The sequence below is a fragment of the Syngnathoides biaculeatus genome, chromosome 14, assembly GCF_019802595.1.
Source record: "Syngnathoides biaculeatus isolate LvHL_M chromosome 14, ASM1980259v1, whole genome shotgun sequence".
In the NCBI taxonomy this organism is placed as follows: Eukaryota; Metazoa; Chordata; class Actinopteri; order Syngnathiformes; family Syngnathidae; genus Syngnathoides; species Syngnathoides biaculeatus.
Genome location: NC_084653.1, coordinates 13,350,937 through 13,366,008, shown reverse-complemented (window position 1 = coordinate 13,366,008; position 15,072 = coordinate 13,350,937). Strand labels below are relative to the sequence as shown.

At 39.1% G+C, this 15,072-nt stretch overlaps 1 protein-coding gene across 6 annotated transcripts in view; it reads left to right on the top strand.

Moving 5' to 3' along the window:
• Nucleotides 1–15,072, top strand: part of tanc1b (tetratricopeptide repeat, ankyrin repeat and coiled-coil containing 1b) — a 129,012-nt gene that overhangs the window by 72,629 nt on the left and 41,311 nt on the right. For all 6 annotated transcript variants that reach the window (XM_061841730.1, XM_061841731.1, XM_061841729.1 and 3 more), the window contains 2 exons: nucleotides 2,520–2,691; nucleotides 4,994–5,308. In XM_061841730.1, coding sequence (XP_061697714.1) covers nucleotides 2,520–2,691; nucleotides 4,994–5,308 — 487 coding nt within the window. The remainder of the gene's footprint in view (nucleotides 1–2,519; nucleotides 2,692–4,993; nucleotides 5,309–15,072) is intronic.

Sequence of the window (15,072 nt, the reverse complement as noted above, 5' to 3'; positions counted from 1 at the left end):
GCAGCATTGCTTCAATACATTGTTAGTGCTTGAATTTGTCTCAATTACGTGACATCAGCTAAGGGAAGTTAAGATATATCCCCTCATCAGCATCAGAATTATTTTACAGCACTGCCATGGTAACAGGAGCTTCAAATATTTTTCATTCTGTCATCCCTTAACTGATAGTTCTAGAAGTAATTTTAAAGATCAAAACATGACACTTAAACTACACATACAATGCAATGAAATTGCTGTGAACAGATTTACTGTACATAGCAGTATAGTAATGGTAATAATTGTTGATTTTCAGTTAAAAGGTAACTCACAAAATTTGGGAGATGTATGCTTTTCATTGGCCTGCCGTCATATTCAAAATCAGCATCAAGTGGCCATTTGATGCAAAATGCCAAAGATACCCAGAAACAGTTGTCTAGTTCATTTTGATTAGGTTTAGTTATCAGTTTGGTGTTGTGTCCGCCGATTGGCTGGCAACCAGTCAAGGGTGAATGCCACCTCTTGCCCAAATCAGCCAGGACCCTCATGAGGACAAAGGCTATAGAAAATAGATGGATGGTTGGATGCGGATCGTTGCCCATTTTAAATGTGTTTGTGGTTAGGACGTTCTTTCAAGCATACAGTGTTTTGTAAAGATTTACAATACTTGTCAAAGGCAGAGGTTGAACTGGATAACCTGTTTCGATTCAGATTGTTATGGTTGTCATGCAGCTGCTGTATGGTTGTCACACATGCTCAGTGGCCTGGGCAATGTGCCATTTGTACTACAAAACAGATATTTTTAAAAACACGTGCAGTTTTCCCAGGACGTATTTTGATTCACCCAGGATGCAAGTGTGTTGTCTTTTGTCAAGCATTTGTGTGTTGTTCCTGCATGATCTCAATCAGTAATGAAGTTCATTATAGACCGTTATTATCATTCACCACTCATCTTCAATTAAGCCTCCAAATTGGGTTTTGACTGACAGCGCTTATTAGTGGAGAATTAGCAGCTGTGGAATGATTCACCAAAATTTGGTATTTATCCAGCCTGGTGAACTCAAGGGATACATTTGGATCTGCTTAAGATTTTTTTTTTCTCATATCAAAGTTTTATTTGAATCATATTCAGATTTTGTATGGCTGTAACAGATGTCCATATGGGCCCTAACCGTTAAATCTTTGTCATTGGTTCCATCTGAACTGACCTTTTGGTTAGTTTGCCAGTCCTGACAAATGACATTAAGGCATGCTCGGTTACCACAATCCTTAGTTTCCTCATTTTATGTAATCCTTTTTGACGCAAATATTGACTGTAATTATGTATTTTCTGCATTAGTGATGGACAATACAGTAGTGTCTTTTAACTTACAGTAAATACAAATACGGCTATCTCATTGGAGCGTAACTACATCGCAAACTGTCGAAATACTGCTATTGGATATACATAATAACCGACATATGTTTTTTTTATGCGGTGGCACGGTGGCGCAGCTGGAAAGCGTTGGCCTCATAGTTCTGAGGACCTGGGTTCAATCACGGCCCTCTCCCTGTGTGGAGTTTACATGTTCTCCCCGTGCCTGCGTGGGTTTTCTCCCACATCACAAAAACATGCAACATTAATTGGACACTAAATTGCCCCTAGGTGTGATTGTGAGTATGGCTGTTTGTCTGTATGTGCGCTGCGATTGTCTGGCAACCAGTTCAGGGTGTACCCTGCCTCCTGCCCGTTGACATCTGGGATAGGCTCCAGCACTCCCACGACCCTTGTGAGGATAGGTGGCCAAGAAAATGGATGGATGGATGGATGGATGAATGTTTTTGTATGCGTTTGAATCAGTAAAGGACAGAATAGTGCTTCTCTTTAACATCTATATTGTTGTTAACCAGACTTTTTCATATATTGTGAAATAGCACCATCATTTCTGTTGGATATTAAGTGAAGCAGGAATATGTAAGTGCTGGTCTGTTCATTTTCTTCTGCACCAAATCATTATGCTGCATCCTCCAGTACTGCATAGGGGTGCATGGCTTTAGTCACTGTAAGTATTAATTGTGGGTTAGCCCTGTCGCAAAGCTGCATGCTAAGGTCTTTTTAAAATTGATTTATTAATTAATGCTGTAGTTACTCTTGCCTATCTCACAGATCCAATCACCTCCTCTCCTTCAATCACTGAACAGACACATTTGGATGATGTCTGTGTTAATACTTGACACACCTTGGTCTATATATAAAAAAAGCTAATATATTTATACACCACATTTCATACATAAAGTAACTCACTATGTTTTACATGAGCATTCTTTACAAACAAAGAAAAATATTTTATAAACATTTAAAACAAAAAGACATGAAAAAAATGAAAACAAAACAATGTACATTGCAAGAAATATCATTCTAAAGTGGAAGGATACGTCAGTGCCAATATCGTATGTTTTTACTCGTACTCGTAAAAATGTGCCAGTACTTCGTGCCGCCTGGTGAATTTGCTGGACACATTCCCTGTTTAACCATCAACCTCATGTGCTCTATGACAAACAAGGGTAACAGCCCATGCTCTACACTGACCAGCAGCACTGCGTCACCCTGCACCGACAGCCCGTGTTCCACACTCAACAGCACCACGAGCAGACCCGCTCTAAGCCGCACCAGCCCTTGCGGGACCATCACCAGCCCGAGCTCCACACTCGAGAGTAAGGACAGTGGAATCATAGGTAAGACGATCTCCTTTGTATTCTGGAAATATCTTTGACAGTGAGAGCCAGAAAATAGAGTTGATAGACTTGCTGAAAAAAATGATGGTTAGTATATGTGTAATAGCAATAAGCAACAACAAAATTGTCATTCTTGTCAGTGATTTGTCCAATGTGTTGGAGACTTAAAACTCTGACAATTTAAGGCCGTCGACCTTTGAGTCTTGTTTTTATGCGGTGTATTGCATTCAGAGAGATACTACTTGCGATTATCACTCTGCTTCTACACTTGCTGTTGAGGTTTCATTTATTGTGAAACTACATGTTGAATACTAAGGTGGAGCAATCACTAGAAAACTTTAGGACCACATCACGGGATGCCCAGTACCAATTTTACTAAGATGAGTGCACAAAAGAGATGATGGTCCGCCAGAACAAACGACAAAACACAACAGTTTGGATTTTCAACAGTGCAGTGTCTACAGTCTTCAAAGAGCACAATTAGCATGAGTCTGTCATCCTGTCTCCCCAGAGCAATTCATAGCAGGCTGATAAATAATTTATGGTTGCTGCCATATAATACATACCAGTCATGGCAACTGACTAGGAAGAGACATGTTGTCCGCTAACATTTATAGTTTGTGTGCATATAGCTTCTTCAATTTTTGTTCAAACTGGTGAAAGAATTGTTATGACATTTCTGAACAACATCTATCTCCATAATGAGACCAGAACATGGGAAAACAAAACAATGCTAGGTTGTTTGTAGTAGTCAGATTCTTCATTCTTGCAATTACCGGTTCTTACCCTTTTGATTTTCTACTCTGCATTTCAAAAGCACATTAATCCGACTTTGCTGTGTTAAATCTCCTTGGTGGAATTACAGAGACTTTGAAATAGAGTTTGCTCTGTTTCATATTGAGACAACTGAAGTGGGACATTTACAACTGACCCCAACTATATCAAAATGGTGAAATTATTGATGTAGTTTGTATAATCAAAGAGTAACGCAGTGACATACACTTTAGTCACCACCCTTTTGTATTGATGTCGATGTGACTAGTTTCCTGTCCTCGTATTAATATGTTCCCTTACCTCAGAATTTGGATAGTGTGGAAGGCTAGGCTGGACTTTGAAGATTAAAGGATTTCTTTTCATGACCTGTCTGTGCACAGTAGAACAATGTGACATAAGCTATGGGAAGTTGCACTAGATCTACGATGATCTCCACTATTGCAAAACTCCTCCAGGCAGCATTATTTTGCTCACTAGAACAATGTCATTGAAGCAGGCGTTTATAACAGAAATATTCTCCCATTTTAAAGTACAGGACTGCATTCTGGAACAAGTGACATGCCTGTTTTATGCATTGACTTGCAAGCAAAATTTGGAAATACGGGTGTTGAAAGGTGGAAGTGAAATCTACTCATTTCACCACAAACAACAATTTGGAAGTTTGTGACCAATTCTTCAAAAAAGAGGCTTCAAGCTATTTATTACCACCCCTAGTTGAAGTGTATTGTAAAACTATACAATAAACCAAGACAATTACATGTTGTGTATTTAATACAATCACAAACAGTAGTAAAGTCTATTTAGCTTGCTAACAAAGCAAAATACGAAGAACGAGGGTTACGAATAGCGTTTATGTCTCGGTCTAAAAGCCCTTTAAGCAATGGATACTTGAACACAAACAGTGGTGCAACACAAAGACAAAAAAAAGATTCTGTACTCGGAGGGAAGTATTCTTTATTCTCAGCGAAAGCAACTATTATTATTGCGGTTATAAAAAAAAGTGGCAAAAACTTAACTTTAATGAATTTTAATTGTGTCATCAATATATGTTTATTTATGAAGTACAAAATTATAGCATTTAATGCAACTCTTTTGGGGGGCACAAGCCAGGGCAAACTGTAGGTCAGTCCCAAGCCCGGATAAATATAGTGTCACTGCATCTGCTGTGGCGACCACTAATGGGAGAAGCTGAAAGGAAAAGAAGAGGAAGAAGACAATATTATATTGTTCGTTTTCATAAACAACTGTACCAAAATTTTCTGTTGTTGTTTTGGGGAGACCTGAACATAAAAATGGTCTTAACATTAATTTCAATAGGGAAAGATGATTTGTGGTATGAGTTACTGGTGTGGTCATGGAACAAATGAAATTTGTAGCTCAAGGCACCCCTGTACATCCATTCTTTCTTGTAGTTGATTGGATCACTCTATTGATAATTTTTGAAAAAATACAAAATCATTTTTGGAAAAGAATGTTTTACCAGCATGTACACATACACAGTTTCTTCTCTACGTCTGCCCAATCTCAGCTACCATCACCAGTTCTTCAGAAAATGATGACCGCAGCGGTTCCAGCCTGGAGTGGAGCAAGGATGGAAGCCTAAGAGGTCGCCATGGCCTGGCGCAGACCATGCGGGGTGACACCTGCTCTCCTGTGGCAGAGGAAGACTCCAACGGTGCCGACAATGCTGCTAAGACAGATCAGCAGCTGCATCAGCACAGTAGCGTGTCGGCAGCAGCAGTTGGACCTCCACAACCATCATGCCACATGTCTGAGGGACCAAATCAATACTCACAACAGATGTCTTCTTTTCTGATGATGCCCAGGCCCAACTCTGTTGCAGGTAAAACTATTTTTATTTTTCTATTTAGGAGGAAGCATCACATTTACTTCTTTCCATTCAACATTCGAAATGATGGAGAGACATTTTGTCCGAGTGAGGTCGCCGTAGTCCACAGGCTTCGAGTCGAACGCCGATGGTGTCGGAACAACTACATAATTATGGAAACGCTTTGGACAAAGGTCGCTCAAAGAAAGAAATATGACGAATACCGAAGTTTTCAACAAGAATGGACAGCCTTTGTGGCGAGGGAGGGTTCTGCTGTCTGTCATTCACAGATGGGAAGTATTCTATAGCATTCGTCCTCAATGTTCCCAATAAACATTTTGCCAACTTCATATAAAAACAAGATAATCAAACGAATAAAAGACACGCCTTTGTTAGCGAGAACCATTCACCATCGTACCATCATGATGGCAAATCAAATTAAAGTACGTTCACGATAAACGGATGGAAGTCTCAACTTAATCTAATGACGTATGACAAGTTGCATTCATGCTAAGTGCTTTTGTCATCATTGGTTTGCAACATCATAACAATGTTATTTAAAATAATCTGCAGAATATGATTTTCTCTTCAATGGCATTTTTGTTCAGTCCTTCTCAGTTGTTATAAGTTACAGATACACCGGCCTAGAGTGCCCTCTAGCTGTTGTCAGTGTGAAAATAACCGATAAGCGACTCAAAAAATGGATGGATGGATGTATGTAATAATGTGTTAATAATTTAACATATAAATCGCTCTGGAGAATCAGTCGCACCCCCGGCCAAACTATGAAAAAAAACTGTGACTTATAGTCTGAAAAATACGGTACGATATGCGACACGAGCTAACATAAACACATTAGATAATTTAATATAACCTACCAATGCTAATTATAGGGAATTATAATTACTCCACAGTTGTGCAAGGATAGACACATCTGCTGGTGCAGTTTCCATCACCTTATTGAACAAACGATGGGAAAACAAATATGGATAAGCACATTTCTTCACCAGCCGCTGATATGTGCTGAGTAAGTCACATGCAGACTCAACAAACCAATCTATGCCATGCAAATTCAAAGTCACAGATACTACTGCATAGAAGTTGAGGTTGGCAACTTCAAGTGGACAAAAATAATACCAGAACCTCACATGCACATTTTGTTTTGTATTTTGCTTAAAGCTTGAACTAATCGCTTAAAATTTTGCTATATAGGTTGGGTGCTATTGATAAACTGCAGTATAGCAGGGGTTCTCTAAAATGCCCCAAACTCAACTGTGCTGCTTGGTTAAAAACACAACATGAGACCCAGTAGCCTAATAACCTTGCTCTTTTTGGCACTGAAGTAGAGCTGTGCTTGTCTCATGGGTGCATTCAAGTGTAGCTGTGATATGACATTTGGGTGAAATGGAAGTATGTTGGAACTTCTTAAACAATAAAAAACAAATGTGACAGGATAGGAAAAAAAACAGACATGCAGATGCAAACCGAGTCAGGATTTTAGTTGTGGTATTGCCCAGTAGTGCAGCATAAGGATTATGCATCTGTTGTGTTTTGTTCCTTGACTTACTGCAAACCACTGTATGACTGATCTGTTCTGCATTCCTGCCTCAGAATGTCCTTTTTATGGCAGAGTGCTCCACATCCATACAGCTGTGACAGTTGATATTCCTTCCACCCCTCACCCCCCACCGCCACCCCCCACCCCAGTGGTCTCCCCTGACGCTTCCCTCTATTTTTGGTGTTACTGTGTTTACCTTGGGGTTTATTTGCTATTTTAACATATTTAGAAAAAAACAGCAACTCATGTATGGATGTCTACTGCCCGTAAAGCTCGAGTCAAGTCATCGCCAAGCGGTCATGGTTTTCCTCCTCATCATCAGAGGAGAGGAGAGTCCAGTAATGGCCACATTCTGAGAGGCTATCATTCTCAATTGAATATTGGATGATTGTTTGATTTTGTAAGTAAGCGAATTAGAGGACTGCCGCGGGGTATTTTACAGCTCCACATAATATATCACACTGGTCATCTTAATCCACATGAGGAACCGGCTTGACATGCTGAGTATGACAGAAGACTGACAGCTTGAGGTCGTAGTGAAAAGTTAGACTAAAAAAAATAACACTGTTAGTGAAAACATAGCAAACAGAGCACTCATTCACCATCCCTTTTGCGCACATTTTTTTCTGCTTATTTTTCCTACAAATCATTTGAAATTCCATACGTTGCAATTATAAGGTTTTCCTTAGGTCACTCTTATGTGGTCCTAAGAGTCCTTAAGCTTTTTACCTCTTCTTGGCATTTTTAAAAATGGCATGAAGACATATAAGCTCTTAAAGCGAACAGGCCACTAAACATGTGACAGTTCATGTGTGTGTGGGTTTGTGTGTTCCTCTCTTTGTGTGTGTATGTGTACCAAGGGTTTATGGGCTGATGTCATAGTTATGCAGCATTGCCCTCTAGGGTACCTTCACAAGTCACACCTCAAATTTTACACTGTGCGACAAAGTCCTTAGGGAGGAAATGAAGGACATGCGAAGACGGATTCATTTAGACACAATTATTATGGGCTGTGTTAAGTTTCAGTTGTGATGAATTGTAATTAATATAAAATGTGTTCTCTATAAAATATGTTCTACCCTAAAGCAATTAACGAAGACAATGCAGTTTTAACTTTCGGTTTATGTACAAAAACCTAGTTTTTGAATGTACAGCTGTACATACTGAAATTGATGAAGGCTTTAAATGTGTTTGTTATCATTATTTAATTATTTGGTTGCTGCTATGTAGCAGTTCATCATGGTTCATCATTGGCTCCTCGTGTCACAAAATTTTAAGTGGTATTTCTTTTATGGATTTTTGCAGCATACTAACGGTTCGGTGCCTTGAGTTTAACACATTGGGTGACCACCCTCATAACTAAAAACATTGGTATCTCAAATCCACTTTCCTCCTTTGAAAGGAATAGAAATTCTACTAATCCACTCCACCCTCCCATGAAAACAGCAAATGGTTTTAAAATGTTTTTTAGTAAGAAAAATAGCACTGTATGACATTGTTATGTATAAAAACAAAACGTAATGATGAAATTAAATAGAATGTAAAGAATGAAACTCTTTTCACATATTTTTGCTTCCATCAAATGGACAATGTGCTTGTCCTGGTGTGCGCATCTTGGCTACTCAAGGAAAGTAGAATGCAGACCTATGGCTATACAGTGTGCCCTTGCCCATTGGCGGTTTACCGTTTATTGCCCCGGATATTTGGGGATTTTGCTCTGTTTTTTTTTCTACGATCGTAGAGGTCTAAATTCTCTTCTAAATAGACAAGGCACCACATTAAACATGGCACCTTACATTGTGGTGCACCTTATGTGCACACTGAATTCCAACATTTGCAAATGCAAAAAATTGTGTCACTTGTCCAATAAAGTACGTTTAAACAGATTAGTTACACTGTTAGCATGCATGCCTGCACTTGTTTTAGCGTGAATGTAGGCTACCATATGATGGCGCTCACGAGGCAGTGAGGAACAAATTGCATTTCACATCTGTAAGCAAAAGAAGCTTACACAGCCCCACACACTGCCTGTGTAGGGAGGTCATTACTGATGATGTTGTGCACCACTCGTGTCAAAGTCAAGGCCATGAACGCAAATCATGTGTCAACTTCCATGATTCTTGTGAAAATCTTTGCCAAAATTTCAAAGTGTCATATCATAAATGATAACATTGAGATATTATTAGCATTTTTGTATTACCAAACAGGAACAATGGTTGAAAAAAACATTCAGAACAACTCCACACAGGAGGGGCCAGGATTCAACCCGGGTCCGCAGAACTGTGAGGCCAATGCTATACATCTGAGCCACCTTTCCACCTGTTAAGTGTTTGGGTGGGGTAAATGACTAATGTTTAATGATAAACATTACGTTTCACTGGAAGCCTTCTATGATGGCATCATAAAAAGCAAAAGAGTCAGCATTAGTAACTACTTATTGAGTGAAGCTATTAGTTGCATACTAAAATAAAGACTGGAAATGTTTTGGATATCAGGGATTATAATCCCAAATTTTATTTTTGAAGCATACCTTCGCCCCAAAACTATGTGTTCTTGACAGTACTGTAGAAAGTATTTTATTGTACTTCTGTAGTAGTGCAGACAGTTATATATAATTTTATTGCCATTGAATATGGTGAGCATGATGAAACAGGGTAAGTACCAACATCGTGTGCTCCTGGGCTTCAATTCTCATATTTCACCCCCTGCCTGGCCCCACCTTTTTTTCTCGATTGAACTATATGTATGAGGAAAAACTATCTTTGCTTCATGATGCCTTGGTTCACTAAAATATAGGTGTTGTAGTTATATGCTGCCACTATGGGATAGGACCAAAGCAAAATCCCAAATATTCTTGAGGCCTTGTAGGCAATTTTGCTAAATGAATTCATCTTGGAGAAAACTTTATGTGTGTGGAGTCTGCATGCACCAAAACTAGCATGCAGAAGATTGTAATCTGCATTATTAATCAGTAACATATGGGCTATTTTATTTATAGCTGAACACACAGGTGCTTCCCATTTTCAATGGTTACTTACATCTAATTAATGCTGGTCATTGCAGATCAAAATACTGTAAGTGGCTACTTGAAGATTTGAAATAGACGTGCAAAAATAGCTCTTTTTTTTCTTTTACATTGCTCACCAATTGAGTTAGTTTCTTGTCATAAATTCTCTGTTGACCATTCTCTTTATTATACTGCAGGTATTTATCTATCAATTTTCTGATCTACTTATCCCCAAAGATTCGCGGGAATGCTATCATGGGGCAGGAGGCAGGGTACACCATGTACTGGTTACCAGCCAATCGCAGGCCACATAGTAACAGACAACAGTCGCATTCACAATAATTCCTAGGAGCAATTTAGAGTGTCCAATTAATGCATGTTTTTGGGATATGGGAGGAAACCGGAGTGCCGAGAGAAAACCCACGCAGGCACGGGGAGAACGTGCAAACTCCGCACAGCCGAGGGCCGGGATTTGAACCTCGGTCCCCAGAACTGTGAGGCCAACGCTCTAACTAGTTGCAACACAGTGCTATTGTAAGTATTTAGAAATAGATGTTCGACTTTCACCTTTTTAAAAGGATAATAGAGCCAAGGAGCCATATTGTTTTTTTGCCACTGGAATCCCATATTTAATAGTGAGCTGGTTGTAGTTGAGGCACTGTATATGCCTCAAATGGTGTTCCAGTTCATCTGTGGTGTTCAGTGATTCAGCACAGGTTTATACTATTGCCCAGGATGAGGCTCACTCCAATTTCCTTGGTCTTTCTTTCCAAGGTATAGAGTTTTCTACATTGTGGATAACGATAGTATAGTATAGCTATAATGTTTTGTCCTGCTTATCATCTCGTTATGTCTGTGGATTGTTGGCAAGTAAGGACTTGAATGCAGTTTTGTATACAGCTCCCATATGTGTTTTATGACAAGGCCTGAAGTCATCTTCACCTGACCTGTGACGTTTTTAAGGACATCACGCAATAATCGCCTCAAGCTTCTGAAGTATGACTGAAAAGTATTTTAATATTTGGCTGGACCGTGAAAGTCGTCATTTCAAACAGTGTCACCTTATTTGAATCCAGAGGCCTTTATCGTCCGTGTGTTGTGATAGATTGTCGTTGTCATGGACTTCATGGATTGACTTGAGACATGGAGCTCTGTAAGTGGTTTCCCGAAAAGACGGCACAAACAAAACTCCAGCTTTCCATTAAAGGTCACAGTGACATCTGATGAAATGTTCTTCCTCTGAGAATTCTTTGTATCTGTATGTCACTGCACCAGGGCTCTTAAAGGGGCGCATTGTCAACTAACCACTGTGACAGTAGAGCCTACTTAAGTCCGATAGATGGGACCAAGTGATTTAATAACTGGGGAGGATCTAAACCGTGTACATTTCACAAGATTACAAAATATTGCTGAGATTTTATCTAAACCCAATGGTAAGGAAATTCTCATTTAAACCAGGATAAAAGAAAAGACATTTAGAAAAAAAAAGAAAGCAAAAGAATCAATATATGAACTAGATACTGTACATGTAAAAACAAAGTTAAAATAGAGAGGGTGTTTTTTTTTTTTTTTTTTTTGCTTTTGCAGTTTTCCTGAATGAAATACACATATACAAATATACATACTTTAAAGGCAGATCCTATCCCAGATTTAATGTTCAAAGGATAATTAGCTGGTGATGTTATTCAAAAATAATGAAAGAAAGTAAAATCCATCTAGTGTAATATTCTAGTCCAGCAGGTGAGATTAGATGCATTTATAAAACCTGTATTAACTACTTACAATGTTTCAGGTAACAATTTAATATTCTTAACGGCTGTTAAATAATATCCAAAAACAATAAAATACAGATTATGCCTTTGATTGTGTGGAACAATGTAATGAATGTGGAAGTTCAACTCCAAGTTGCCTTGCACGAAGTGTTAGATATAATAGATATACTGTATTCTAGCATAACCACTGGGACAGAGTCACGTGTATTACAACAACACATATTTCTACTGAATATTTTGGTTGAAGGGCGGCACTGAGTGGTTAGCAAAGCCTCCTCACATTTCTGAGATTGGAGGTTTGAATCCAGATTCTGGCCTTCTTTTGTGTTTGCTGTTCTCCAGCTACTCTGGTTTCTTCACATTGTTAAAAAAAAGTGCTTTCAGACACAACCTGCGGGAGATAGAAGCCTCCTTTGGCTAATATCTGAATGAAGCAGTTAAGGCAACATTACTTCAAACACACAGCTGTCAACATACAGGCAAATGTGCAAAAATACAGAGGAGCCTGCTAAGTTGACTGACCCAAAACTTCAACCAAAATACAGTATGTCCCATGAAAATTATGTATGTTAGGTCTGCTTTGGACCAGGTTTTCCATTGGTGAATGTTTGTTTGTCTATACAGTATGTCTCCCGCAATCTGATGACGACCTTTCCTTGGTTTACCCTGTCTCTCACCCGAAGTCAGTTCCAGCACATACGTGACCGTACTGGGCATGCACGTTTTAAAAAAATGGATGGATGAATGCCTTTTGCTTGAACTCCAAATTCACAACTACTGCAGTGAGTAGAGATAGTGTAATTATTCATCAGCAGTCATCTTTGGAGGCAGCATACTAATTTATTCTGTTTTAGTTTAATCTAATCACAATGCTGCTCTATAATAAAAATCTGAGTCACAATGTAGTTCTGTAGGATTAGGTGAACGAAAGTAGATGGTTTCTGCACTTGAGCACTGTTCTTACATGTAATATCTTGCAGACAAGGGCCAGAATGAATCAAAAGTGTGTTTCAAGAGAAAATAGAAAAGGAGATGGAGTTGTTTGGGGCTGTATAAAATCATGCCTAACAAGGAAGATTACTTGATGGTTGACAAATGGAAACATTTCTATTATTCTGAATGTTTCATTTCAAAAGGGCATGTAAAAGTAAAGATTATGCTTTATCACTGGAGTGTTTTAGAGTGAAACTTCTCTAATAATCAGTGTTGGCCATAAGTAGTTCTATCCTGCTTTGCACCCTTTACCATTTACTTGTCATTTTAATTGTCCCCCAGTCTTCTCTTTCATAAGCCTCTCTAAATCCTCACCCAACTCCAGCCAGGACCATTGATTAATTCCACACATTTCAAACTGAGGTATAACACTAAAAACGATTTTTTTTTCCATCAGCGCATCCAGCTGATCAGCCGCTTCGGCAGCCTTCATTCATACCTGCAGAACTATGAACAGAAATACAATACATGGTGGTTAAGCGCGGCCATGGTGACACTCTTCCGCGAAGTGTCACATTAATTTACCAACTGCAAGTGAGAGAGTGAGGGTCAGCCGAGCCTTCCACTCAGCAGCTGAATGCTGTCAGTGTGCCTGCATGGGAGCACTGGGGCACAGCAATTGCTTTTGTGGCCTCAGTGAGCTCATCCACTAGCAGTCCTCTCCAGAGATTTAGCTAAGGAGCTGAACCCCCTCTTGCATACGGGCCCATTTGATGCTGGGATAAATAGGGAGGTTTTCTTTGAATTTCCAAGACTCTGATGTAAGTCATTATTTGTTCTGTATTTCATTTGTTCAAATTTTATGAATACAAGCTTCTGTTAGTGATGAGACAAATTGATAAACCTAATCATGAGGGCATTACCTTTTTTAAACTTTTCATCAAACTCGTATGAATGTCAACTTCATCTATTGTCCTTTTGTAGGTTAACAGTGTATTAATTAATTAGATGTGACCAAAAGATAGTGACTGAGCAACAGGGTGAAAAATAGAAGAGTTGATTGTTTGTGACATCTTCTCTGGTTAAGGCTCTGATAAAGTACAGTGCTCACTGGTTTTGATTCTGCCCTTCAACAGGACTAAGCATGTGTCACCATGGCGATCACATTATTCAACAATGAACAGCCAATGGCAGGCAGACCTTGGGGTATTAATGTACATTAATGGACTTGCACAGAATCAACTCGCTTGCAACATTTCTGTGGCTTGCAAGAAATGTTTTCCCTCCCCAGAGCTAAAAGTAATATAACCTGGTTGGGGAAAGAGAAGCTAAGAAATAAAAGGTCAGTGTTGAGATGAAGGCTTATAGAGGTATATTTTTTTTTCCTCATAAGAACCTAGCTTTAGATATCCGCCAAGATGTTCGTCCTCACCCCTAACCCTACACCCTCTCCAGTTGGAAAAGATACATGGTGCTCACGCTGCATTTTTAGCATCACACCAATAAAAGCATATGGATAAAGTTGTGTGAAAATGTCTTTAAGCACATCTGAGCATGTTTTAACTAGCTTCGAGCTGATAAAAAAAGGTACATCTACTTCAAGCATTCATCAACTCTCCCTGCTTGCCTTTCCCCATGCTGAATGCTAAATTACTGTAAAAAGTAAAGCAATGAAAGACCAAAATAAATGCTTGGCTGATTACAGTATGGTAACAGAATGGGTTTCACAGAAGTCTGAATTTCATTCCAGCAGTAAATAACAATAATTTTACAATAGAGACACAGGAACTGCACAAATGCTAGGAGCATATAAAATATAACAGTCACTACAGCAGCAGAGTTCAGCAGAGCTCTGCAGTACCGCAGAGTTCTTTGCCCATCCAAAACCAGATCCACAAACACGTGCACACAGGACGAGAGAGATTAAGAGGATTCAGATGAACACGGCCAGAGTGCAATCTGCAACTTTGGGACAACTATTTTAGCAGAGTCTAAATTTAATGCACGTAAAATGGATATGATGGTAGGAGGGTTGTGTCAGGTCAGCTGCGGAAGCATACTCATAATTACACTAACAATAAGGTTGTGTTAAATACAGAGCAAACATGGCGTGGTCATGTTCATACCGTCCATTTCATGTGTTGGCCTCTGTGTTTTGGTTTCAGCAGGGTTTTCTGTTTTGAGGCAGTTATTTTTCATTTTGTTTTTTCCTGTAGTCTCCCAGTCTTTCAATCTACTCCCTACCTGCCCTTGTGCTCTCACCACCTGTGTCATACAGTGTTGTGTGAATCAGCTCATCACAAATTCCAGACGGGTGCTTCTTTTTATTAGCAAATTGGTGTCATCAGAGACAGTGTGTAGTCATTTAACATTGAAAACTACATACAGTGGAATCTCAAAATAAAACAAACCATCAGGACTACTGTGTCCATTAGTAATTACCATTTGTCACTTAAACTGTCAAAACACTTAAACTTAGTTACAGAATGCTTCTGTTGTCAACTGACAT